The following is a 12133-nucleotide window of genomic DNA, read 5'->3' on the forward strand; positions in this document are numbered from 1 at the left end:
TCCCACATTGTAAACCTTATAGAGAATAAACTTGAATTGAATTGAATTGAATTGAACTATCACTCAATTCAATTACTGTCTTGTCAGAAGGGTGCTGACATCCCAGTTCAGATGACCCTCCAAATTGCAGCATCCCCAGCACTCCTTCAGGACTCAAGTCCAGCCTACTGGTTTCCCTGAATCCTTTCATAAACATTATCTTATTCACACTCCAACTGCATGTCAAATCATAAAATCCACTTGCCTCCACTCACTCCTATCTAACATGCTCACAAATGTTGGCTGTCCAAGGCTCTTGCACCAAAAATTTCCTTTACCTTCTCCCTCCAACCTTTCCTAGGACCCCCTATCCTGGAGTAGCATTTTAGAGTTCACTTCATCTAGTGTTCACTTCACCACGGTGTCACTTCCTCCAGAAATGACTTCAGGTAAACCCCTCCTCCCCAGATTTATATGCCTTCCTAGGAATTATTCTCCATCCTCTCAAAATGTCCTAAGCACCTCAACAACCACTACTCAGCCCTCTGAATAATCCTTTTGATTCCACACCTTTTCCTAATTTCCAAACTTCTAATTCTCTGCATAATATCTTCACCACACATTGTCCTCAAATACATCTTCACTGCCTCCAATCTCCTCCTCCCTGCAATATTAAAAAAACATGCTTCACACCCACACAATAGTACAGTGGACCTTCGACTAACGCTATTAATCCGTTCCTGAGAGCTCATCGTTAGTCAAAATTATCGTTAGTCAAGTTAATTTTCCCCATAAGAAATAATGGAAATCAAATTAATCCGTGTAGGACACCCCAAAGTATGAAAAAAAATTGTTTTTACCACATGAAATATTTATTTTAATACACACAAACTGAAGAAGACATGCACAGTTACATGACACCTTTATTGAAGATCTGGTGATCATTGATGGGATGGGAGGAGGGGAGAGTGTTGATGGTCTTAGTGTTTAGAAGGGGAATCCCCTTCCATTAGGACTTGAGGTGGCAAGTCCTTTTCCGAGGTTACTTCCCTTCCCTTTAAATCTCTCAAACCAACCTATGCTGGCCTTAAATTCACTCACTTCACCACTAGTTGCTGGCATTTTTTTAATTAAATCATCATGCAACTTCCTAGCCTTTTCACATATGATCGCTTGAGAGATGCTATCTCCTGCTATCTGCTTTTCGTTTATCCACACCAATAACAGTCTCTCAACATCTTCAAGTACTTGCGATCTCAGTTTCGAAAACATAGTTGCACCTTTGGCAAGAACAGCTTCCTTGATTGCCGTTTTCTTGCCCACAATAGTAGCGATGGTTGATTCGGGTTTTGTGTACAACGTGGCCAGCTCAGAGACACGCACTCCACTTTCATACTTAGCAATGATCTCTTTCTTCATATCCATAGTAATTCTCACCCTTTTTGCTGTAGGGTTGGCACTAGAAGCTTTCTTGGGGCCCATGGTGACTTATTTTGCAGGTGCAATCACTAAAAAGGCTGTGATAATATGAAATGTTCCGACTGTATGCTTGGAAGCGACTGTGGTGGCTGGCTGGCTTGTAAACACTGGCCAGAAGTGGACGCGTCTTAGATGGAACGAATAGTGTTGGCCGAGTTTTTTAGCGCTAGTCGAGGCAAAAATTTTGCGTTAAAATGTATCGCTAGTCGGATTTATCGTTAATTGATGCCGTCGTTGGTCGAGGGTTCACTGTATTGGCTCCACTGCACTCTGGTACATTTCCATTTTTGCCTCCATGGATAGAGCTGTCTCCAGAGATGCCTCAACGCACTGCCCATTCTTTTCCCTTGGTCAATTCTGTGATTCATTTCATCTTTCATGGACCCATCTGTTGACAAGTCCACTCCCAAATAAAAATATAAAAAGGAGCAGTGCAGCAGGCCTACTGGCCCATGCAAGGCAAGTCCAACTCACACAGACTTATGTACTTGTCTTAGTTGCTTGTACTTTACCTTAGCTATCTCCTTCTTTAATTTATAAACTTTTGCTTCTCTCTTACCTACCAATGCCATTCTCCTTGTACCCCATCTACTTCTTACTCTCACTGTAGCTATAAGATAAGATTTCGTTCGGATTTTTAACCCCGGAGGGTTAGCCACCCAGGATAACCCAAGAAAGTCAGTGCGTCATCGAGGACTGTCTAACTTATTTCCATTGGGGTCCTTAATCTTGTCCCCCAGGATGCGACCCACACCAGTCGACTAACACCCAGGTACCTATTTGCTGCTAGGTGAACAGGACAACAGGTGTAAGGAAACGTGTCGAATGTATCCACCCGCCGGGAATCGAACCCGGGCCCTCCGTGTGTGAAGCGGGAGCTTTAGCCACCAGACCAGGATTCTACTCATCAGCCTTTTATATACTAATACATAGCCCAACAAACTGCTATCATCACGTCCTATATTATATCTTGTATACTTATTTATCCTCTTTCTTAAAATACCTTTCACCAAACCTCTTACTATACATAATTAGAGACCCCATTATCATTTACCCATGACACTTAAAACTTACCTATTATACCTTTTACAACAGTTTCTTTCATTGCACATTTAGGCCACCACAACTATCATTTTCTTACTTGGTTCAAAACTCCCCAAGCACTCAACACTTCCCAAAAATCAATTAATAAATCAAACTAGTTTTTGCTTAATTTTTCTCTCTGTATCTTCAGCGCAATTTCTCTTACCTAGGTACATAAGCACTTACTAATACCCACTTTTCACATCTCACCCTTATTTTAATCCACATAATTCTTGAATTTATACTTATTTCCTCTTTTCTTCCTATAACTGATCATTTAATATTACTGCTCCTTCCTTAGCTTTAATTCTCACAACTCCCCAATGAAATTCTCCTCCATCCTTTGCTTTGCTTAGAGCTTGGTCATCCAGCTTGTTTTCATTCATAACATTTACAATCAGTTCTTTCCTCACATCCATACTACACCCACACATATTCAAACAACCCTCCTTTAAAATTTTCCTTAGTCTTTTTTGGTAACTTATAAAGGAGAAGGGTTACTTGTCCTTTGCTCCTGGCATTTTAGTTTGCCCTTTATGACACACATGGCTTATGGAGGAAGAATTCTCTCACCTATTTCCTTATGGACATATAAGCACTATAACTAAAACTACTACGAGATTAGAAAAAAAATCAGATTAGTGTGTATACACATACACGTACATGCATGGCTACATATCCAGTATGGACTACTAGATACAAGAAAAAGTATGAAGATATACCTGTCATCTTGTGTGTTTATGAGACGAGACAGAAAGAAGATACCAGCAATCCTACCATTGCAAAAAATAATTACAGGTTTAAATTTCAAACTCATTTTATCAAGACAGTAGTACAGTGGACCCCCAGTTCACGTTATTAATCCGTTCCTGAGAGCTCATCGTAAAGCAAAATTATCGGAAAGCGAATCAATTTTCCCCATAAGAAATAATGGAAATCAAATTAATCCGTGCAAGACACCCAAAAGTATGAAAAAAAAAAACTTTTACTACATGAAATATTAAGTTTAATGCAATAGAATAATTACAACAACAATAATAACAATAGAATAAACACAATAGAATAATTGACACTTACCTTTAATGAAGATCTGGTGATGATTGATGGGATGGGAGGAGGGGAGAGTGTCGAAGTTTTTAATGTTTAGAAGAGGAATCCCCCTCTATTAAGACTTGAGGTAGCAAGTCCTTTTCCGGGGTTACTTCAGCCTCTATGTACTCCTTGAATTCATGCACATATTTTTCAGCCACTTTGTGGTCTGAACTGGCAGCCTCACCATGCCTAATCACACTATGTATGCCACTATGATTCTTAAATCTTTCAAACCAACCTTTGCTGGCCTTAAATTCACTCACATCACCACTAGTTGCAGGCATTTTTCTAATTAAATCCTCATGCAACTGCCTAGCCTTTTCACAAATGATCGCTTGAGAGATGCTATCTCCAGCTATCTGTTTTTCATTTACCCACACCAGTAACAGTCTCTCAACATTTTCTAACACTTGCGATCGCTGTTTTGTAATCACAGTTGCACCTTTTGCAAGAACAGCTTCCTTGATCGCCGTTTTCCTGCTCACTATAGTAGAGATGGTTGATTGGGATTTACTATACAACTTGGCCAGGTCCGACACACGCACTCCACTCTCATACTTTGCAATTATCTCTTTCTTCATTTCAATAGTCATTAGCACCCTTGGTCTCGAAGGGTTGGCACTAGAAGCTTTCTTGGGGCCCATGGTGACTTATTTTGCAAAAACAAGCACCAAAAACAGTGATAATATGGAATGTACCGAATGTATCCTTAGATGCATGCACACTGGCTGGCTTGTAAACACTGGCACACACGGGGCAGTTCAGGCCACACGTGGACATGTCTTGTACGAATCATATCGCGTACCGGGTTTTGTAACGGGAACCGAGGCAAATTTTTTGCGATATAACACTTCGGATACCAGATTTATCGGTTACCGATGACTTCGCGAACAGGGGGACCACTGTATTCTCACTATCTACCCAATACCTCCATCTTCCCATCTACTAACTCCCCTACTCTGTTTTTAACTGACAAATCCATTCGTTCCATAGGCTTTCTTAACCTGTTTAACTCACTCCAAAATTTTTTCTTATTTTCATTAAAATTTCTTGACAGTGCCTCTCCCACTCTATCATCCGCTCTCCTTTTGCACTCTTTCACCACTCTCTTCACCTTTCTTTTACTCTCCATATACTCTACTCTTCTTATAACACTTCTGCTTTGTAAATACGTCTCGTAAGCTACCTTTTTCTCTTTTATCACACCCTTTACTTCATCATTCCATCAATCACTCCTCTTTCCTCCTGCATCCACCCTCCTATAACCACAAACTTCTGCCCCACATTCTAATACTGCATTTTTAAAACTACTCCAACCCTCTTCAACCTCCCCACTACTCATACTTGCACCAGCCAACCTTTCTGCCAATAGTTGCTTATATCTCACCCGAACTTCCTCCTCCCTTAGTTTATACACTTTCACCTCCCTTTTACTTGTTATTGCCAATTTCCTCTTGTCCCATCTACCTCTTACTCTAACTGTAGCTACAACTAGATAATGATCTGATATATCAGTTGCCTCTCTATAAACGTGTACATCCTGGAGCCTACCCCCAATCACAAGTACTCTCACACTTGGTTCAAAACTCCCCATGCATTCACTCAACACTTCCCAAAATCTCTCTCTCTCCTCTAAACTTTTCTCTTCTCCAGGTGCATATATGCTTACTATAACCTACTTTTCACATCCAACCTTTATTGTACTCCACATAATCCTTGAATTAATACATTTATACAATGGACCCTCGACCAACGATGGCATCGATTAACGATAAATCCGACTAGTGATACATTTTAACGCAAAAATTTTGCCTCAACTAGCGCTAAAAAACTCGACCAACACTATTCGTTCCGTCTGAGACGCGTCCACTTCTGGCCAGGGTTTACAAGCCAGCCAGCCACCGCGGTCACTTCCAAGCATACAATCGGAACATTTTATATTATCACAGCCTTTTTAGTGATTGCACCTGCAAAATAAGTCACCATGGGCCCCAAGAAAGCTTCTAGTGCCAACCCTACAGCAAAAAGGGTGAGAATTACTATGGATATGAAGAAAGAGATCATTGCTAAGTATGAAAGTGGAGTGCGTGTCTCTGAGCTGGCCAGGTTGTACACAAAACCCCAATCAACCATCGCTACTATTGTGGGCAAGAAAATGGCAATCAAGGAAGCTGTTCTTGCCAAAGGTGCAACTATGTTTTCGAAACTGAGATCGCAAGTACTCGAAGATGTTGAGAGACTGTTATTGGTGTGGATAAACGAAAAACAGATAGCAGGAGATAGCATCTCTCAAGCGATCATATGTGAAAAAGCTAGGAAGTTGCATGATGATTTAATTAAAAAAATGCCAGCAACTAGTGGTGAAGTGAGTGAATTTAAGGCCAGCAAAGGTTGGTTTGAGAGATTTAAAGGGAAGGGAAGTAACCCCGGAAAAGGACTTGCCACCTCAAGTCCTAATGGAAGGGGATTCCCCTTCTAAACACTAAGACCATCAACACTCTCCCCTCCTCCCTTCCCATCAATCATCACCCGATCTTCAATAAAGGTAAGTGTCATGTAACTGTGCATGTCTTCTTCAGTTTGTGTGTATTAAAATTAATATTTCGTGTAGTAAAAACAATTTTTTTTTCATACACGGATTAATTTGATTTCCATTATTTCTTATGGGGAAAATTAACTTGACTAACGATAATTTTGACTAACGATGAGCTCTCAGGAACGGATTAATAGCGTTAGCCGAGGGTCCACTGTATTCCCTCTTTTCCTGCCATAGCTTTACCTTCAACATTATTGCTATTCCTTCTTTAGGCACATTTTTTGTTGACTGGTACATAGGAATTGGCCGAAAATAGAGCTCAAAGTGGGCGAAATCGCCAATGCATAAACATCATCGAGACCGCTAACTTCACGAGAGCAAATTCCGTAAGTTTTCCATCAAATTTCATACTTTTGGTGTCATTATGATCGGGAAAAGATTCTCTATCATTTCGTAAGAATTTTTTTTTTTTTAAATTTCCGACCCTGAGAACAAGTTTAGGAGAGGGCCTGCCGACCCTGAAAGGGTTAAGAGTGTAGCAATTAAGTTCAGTGATAAAGCGTAGCATTTCGAGTGTAGCAATTAAGTTCAGCGGTAAAGTGTAGCAGTTGAGTTCAGCAATAAAATGTAGCAAGGCCTAACTTCCACCCTCCACCTCTGCCAGCATATGTACACTTTATAAAACCAGTTTATTTCTTTACATTCTCTTTTATGTTTTATTATATTTTTATGCAATATTACCAACGCTCTTATATGGGTGTGAAGCGTGGGTGATGAATGTTGCAGCGAGAAGAAGGCTGGAGGCAGTGGAGATGTCATGTCTGAGGGCAATGTGTGGTGTGAATATAATGCAGAGAATTCGTAGTTTGGAAGTTAGGAGGAGGTGCGGGATTACCAAAACTGTTGTCCAGAGGGCTGAGGAAGGGTTGTTGAGGTGGTTCGGACATGTAGAGAGAATGGAGCGAAACAGAATGACTTCAAGAGTGTATCAGTCTGTAGTGGAAGGAAGGCGGGGTAGGGGTCGGCCTAGGAAGGGTTGGAGGGAGGGGGTAAAGGAGGTTTTGTGTGCGAGGGGCTTGGACTTCCAGCAGGCATGCGTGAGCGTGTTTGATAGGAGTGAATGGAGACAAATGGTTTTTAATACTTGACGTGCTGTTGGAGTGTGAGCAAAGTAACATTTATGAAGGGATTCAGGGAAACCGGCAGGCCGGACTTGAGTCCTGGAGATGGGAAGTACAGTGCCTGCACTCTGAAGGAGGGGTGTTAATGTTGCAGTTTAAAAACTGTAGTGTAAAGCACTCTTCTGGCAAGACAGTGATGGAGTGAATGATGGTGAAAGTTTTTCTTTTTCGGGCCACCCTGCCTTGGTGGGAATCGGCCAGTGTGATAATAATAAAAAAAATTACTTATTTATAAATACATTGTTTCAGTGTTTTCCTTATGAAACTAGTGATCCAGTGCAGTTAGCCTCACAAACACTCCATTTTCAGAAGGGGAAGAATGAGAAGATATGGTGAGTGCGGTAGTGGCAATGGCTGCCACCACTCATCACATAATGACATATTTTATTCATTCAAGAGTACATATCATGTTATGTCATATTAGATCAATTATGATAGATAAATAAGCTGTAGAGTTGATATTAGCATTATACTGAAATATTTTGTCCTGCCTCCCGAGAGCAGGAATTCTGCTGGAACGGATTAATGGCATTTCAGTTAATTTAAATGGGGAAAACTGATTTGATATACTACAAGCAAATTGAGTACGAGCTAGGTCACGGAACAGATTAAACTCTTAAGTCAAGGTTCCACTGTATTTAACTATGTCTTCGTTTCAAGATTTATCTTCAGTATTATTACTTTTTTTATGCTTCATGTTTTTATCATCAGCAAGTTTAGTGACTATCACAGTGGCTTATTTGAGTGGATATTATGTAAAAGATTTAGTCACTTGGAAACTAAACTCCCTGATAGCAATATCTGTTGTTCTTTAGAAGCTTTATTTACCTTTATCTCAGTATTTTTGCAGCATTTTTTACAACAACACACTTGTCATTAAGACAGGTCTAGTTTAATCACTTCAGTTCTCCTTTCACATATTCAGGGACCACAACAATACCAACTGTACAGTTCAGTAATAAAGTATAACCCTATACTTTAGATACATTTACTTGTCTTGTTCCAGAGCCTGTAATATTTATTCATTAACAAAAGTGAAAATTTAAAACAATGGACTTACAGCTATATTCGACTGGTTTAAAGTAGCCCCTTCAAGTGTGATCTTCTCAGCTGATGCATGAAGTAGACACTCTGGCCATTTCTCCCGTAGGTACATTACACTCACACTCATAACGTGTACTCCAAAGAACTGAAAAAACACAGTATCTACAAATAATTCTTGTAAATTTTAAGAACAGATCAGAAGTAAAAACAAAATATTAATTTCATCACATAACCATAAAATAGCCATGACATACAACTCTAAACTCTCATATTGAGTAAATAAAGTTAGTAGTATCTGAAAGATAAATTTTGCACTGAAGCTGAACTGTATCAATACTTTCACAGTGTCCATTTTTATACCTAAACTAGTTAAGACTGTAATCTGTTTAATATTTTCAAACCAATCTTCATATGACACACCTAATATTTATCATTTGTCTAATACTGTTTTTTTTCAACATGCTACCCCCCCCCCCTCCCCCACAAAAAAAAAAAAAATCACCATTCACACTATTACTATCTTTGCAGAGGTGCACAGATACGACAGTTCAGATGTCACTCCAAACAGCCAATATCCCAAACCCCTCCTTTAAAGTGTAGGCATTGTACTTCCCACCTCCAGGACTCAAGTCCAACTGGTTTCCCTGAATCCCTTCATAAAATATTACCCTGCTCACACTCCAACAGCTTGTCAAGTCCCAAAAACCATTCATCTCCATTCACTCCTATCTAACATGCTCACACATACCTGCTTTATGTCCAAGCCCCTTGTACACAAAACCTCTTTCTACCCCTTCCCTTCATCCTTTCCTAGGATGACCCCTACCCCTCCTCCCCTCCACTACATATTCATACACCAAGTCATTCTATTATGCTCCATCCTCTCTAAATGGCCAAACCACTTCAACAACTTCTCCTCAAAGTCTGCTTTCTAGTTGGCCCTTTAACCAGAACATTTTAATGGAACATGTTTATGTGATGTAGGCTTTTGTCTATATAATACTTTTAAATAAATGGTATAAAATACAGACACAATGGAAAACATAAACACATATGCAGTTTAATGTGATCCTTTATTGACAACGTTTCACCCATACAGTGGGCTTTTTCAGGTCACACACAGATCTGTGTGTGACTTGAAAAAGCCCACTGTGTGGGTGAAACGTTGTCAATAAAGGATCACATTAAACTGCATATGTGTTTATGTTTCCATAATACTTTTAGTAACTCCACACCTCATCCTAACTTCAACACTACAAATCCTCTGCACAATATTTATGCCACACACTGCCTTTAGACAGGGCATCTCCATTGTCTTCAGCCTCCTTCTAGCTACAACATTCACAACCTGTTTCACACCCATAGAAGTGTGTTGGTGCCATTATACTTTCATACATTCCCTTCTTTGCCTACATGCATAACATTCTTTGTCTCCATAGATACGTCAATGCACCACGCACCTTCTCTCCTTTGTCAATTATATGGTTTACCTTATCCCTCATAAACCCACCTGCTGACAAGTCTACTCCCAAATATCTGAAAACATTCACTTCTTCCGAACTCCCTCCTTCGAATCTGATATCTAATTTTTCTTTATCTAACTTGTTTGATACCCTCATCACCTTACTCTTATCTATGTTCACTTTCAACTTTCTTCCTTTACACACACTCCCAAACTCATCCACTAAGCTCTGCAACTTCTCTTGAGAATCTCCCAAAAGCACAGTATCATCAGCAAAATTAACTGTGTCAACTCCCATATTGTATTTGATTCTGCATAATTTAATCCCACCCCCCTCCCCAATACCCTAGCATTTACTTCTTTTACAACCCAATCTATAAATACTGCATGTTAAACAACCATGGTGACATTATGTATCACTGTCTAAGGCCTACTTTTACTGGAAAATAATCTCCTCCCTCGCCTACACACCCTGGTTATAGAGCATTTAATTAAATCCACTAAAAAAATTTAATTTTTACTGTTTTTACTTATCCTGTTTTTGTGACTCCCTCATCTTACATTTTCTAATGGTGATTCTTTTCAATATGTGAAAGTGAGGCAAGAGCAAACTGGAATGACTGAGTTATATAGGTGCCACACACACACACGACTAATTTGCAAGCATGAACAAGGCATTGGATTTTTTTAAATAATTGTTAATCATCTCCATGGGGAAGTGAAACAGAATTCTTCCTCCATAAGCCATGCATGTCATAAGAGGCAACTAAAATGCCAGGAGCAAGGGGCTAGTAACTCCTTCTCCTGTATATATTACTAAATTTAAAAGGAGAAAGTATTGCTTTTTCTTTTGGGCCACACTGCTTCTGTGGGATATGGCCGGTTTGTTGAAAGAAGAATATAAAATTTAATAATTCAGTACAATAGTTTAGACCTTGGTAGGTTTTGTTGAACAATTTCTCTGAAGGAAATAAGAGAAGAGATAATAGAATTCAATCTTTAAAAAATATTACAAACACTAAAAGACAAATTCATAAAGTGCAATACCATTACAGTTCACATTTAGCAAGTCAGTTATGCAGTATAAGAGGAAACAACTTACCTGTGCAAGAGTCACAACAGATGGTGAAATTCTGAGTTTTATAACTTGTGGCTCCGTTTGTGTAGATGAGTTTGCTTCTCCTGCTGCGGAAAATGCAGTCTCCATGCTCATGCTATTTGCAGGCTCTGCTGGAGTCCCTCTCCCTCGTTTATCACATACCTTAAAATAGGTAAATACAAATTAAAATCTTTCTTTCAACACACCGGCCATATCCCACTGAGGCAGGGTGGCCCGAAAGGAAAAACAAAAGTTCCTCTTTTAAACTTTGGTAATGTATACAGGATAAGGGCTTACAAATTAAAATACAGTATTCACCTGAAATAACCTTTTAATCAACAAATAATAATACACAAGTACCAAATGAAGCATGCTTTACAGGCAGTTAAAATAGAGTGGTACCTCAGGATGCAAACGGCTGAAAACTCTAACAGTTATGTAAGTGTATTCATGTAAGTGCTTTTGTAAGTGTATTTTTGGGGGTCTGAAAGAGATTAATCTAATTTACATTATTCCTTATGGGGACAAATTCGTTCAGTATCGGCACTCGAACAGCCTTCTGGAATGAATTAAGTTCGTATCCTGAGGTACCACTGTATTATAACATTTGGTATACTTTCTCAATTTTTTTTAAATATATTGGCCATTTTCCACCAAGGCAGGGTGATCCAAAAAGAAAAAAAACTTTCATCATCGTTCAACACTTTCACTATCATTCATACATAATCACTGTCTTTGTAGAGGTGCTCAGATACAACAGTTTAGATCTCACTCCAAAGAGCCAATATCCCAAAACCCTCCTTTAACCCTCTGACTGTTTTGGTCGTATATATACGTCTTACGAGCTAGTGTTTCGGATGTATTAATACGCATAAACTCTAGTGGCTTCAAATCAAGCAGGAGAAAGCTGGTAAGCCCACATGTGAGAGAATGGGTCTGTGTGGTCAGTGTGCACCACATAAAAAAAATCCTGCAGCACGCAATGCATAATGAGAAAAAAAAAACTGACCATTTTTTTGGATTAAAATGTCGAATTTGAGGTGTATTTTCATATAGTATTTATCGTTGTATTCTCATTTTCATGGTCTCACGTGATAAAATGGAAAACATATTACAGAAATAGAAATGATTTTGATTAGTTTCACGATGAAAACGACCTTGAAATTGAGCTCAAAGTA

The 12133-nt window shown here is 39.2% G+C and overlaps 1 protein-coding gene across 2 annotated transcripts in view; it reads right to left on the bottom strand.

The window, feature by feature from the left end:
* The window catches only part of hob (bridge-like lipid transfer protein family member hobbit), a 238733-nt gene that overhangs the window by 203145 nt on the left and 23455 nt on the right, over positions 1-12133 (bottom strand). For both annotated transcript variants that reach the window (XM_053770361.2, XM_070094472.1), the window contains exons 4-5: positions 10959-11117; positions 8411-8539 (exon numbers count right to left, since the gene is read on the bottom strand). In XM_053770361.2, the coding sequence (XP_053626336.2) occupies positions 8411-8539; positions 10959-11117 (288 nt within the window). The remainder of the gene's footprint in view (positions 1-8410; positions 8540-10958; positions 11118-12133) is intronic.

The sequence above is a fragment of the Cherax quadricarinatus genome, chromosome 4 (assembly GCF_038502225.1).
Source record: "Cherax quadricarinatus isolate ZL_2023a chromosome 4, ASM3850222v1, whole genome shotgun sequence".
In the NCBI taxonomy this organism is placed as follows: Eukaryota; Metazoa; Arthropoda; class Malacostraca; order Decapoda; family Parastacidae; genus Cherax; species Cherax quadricarinatus.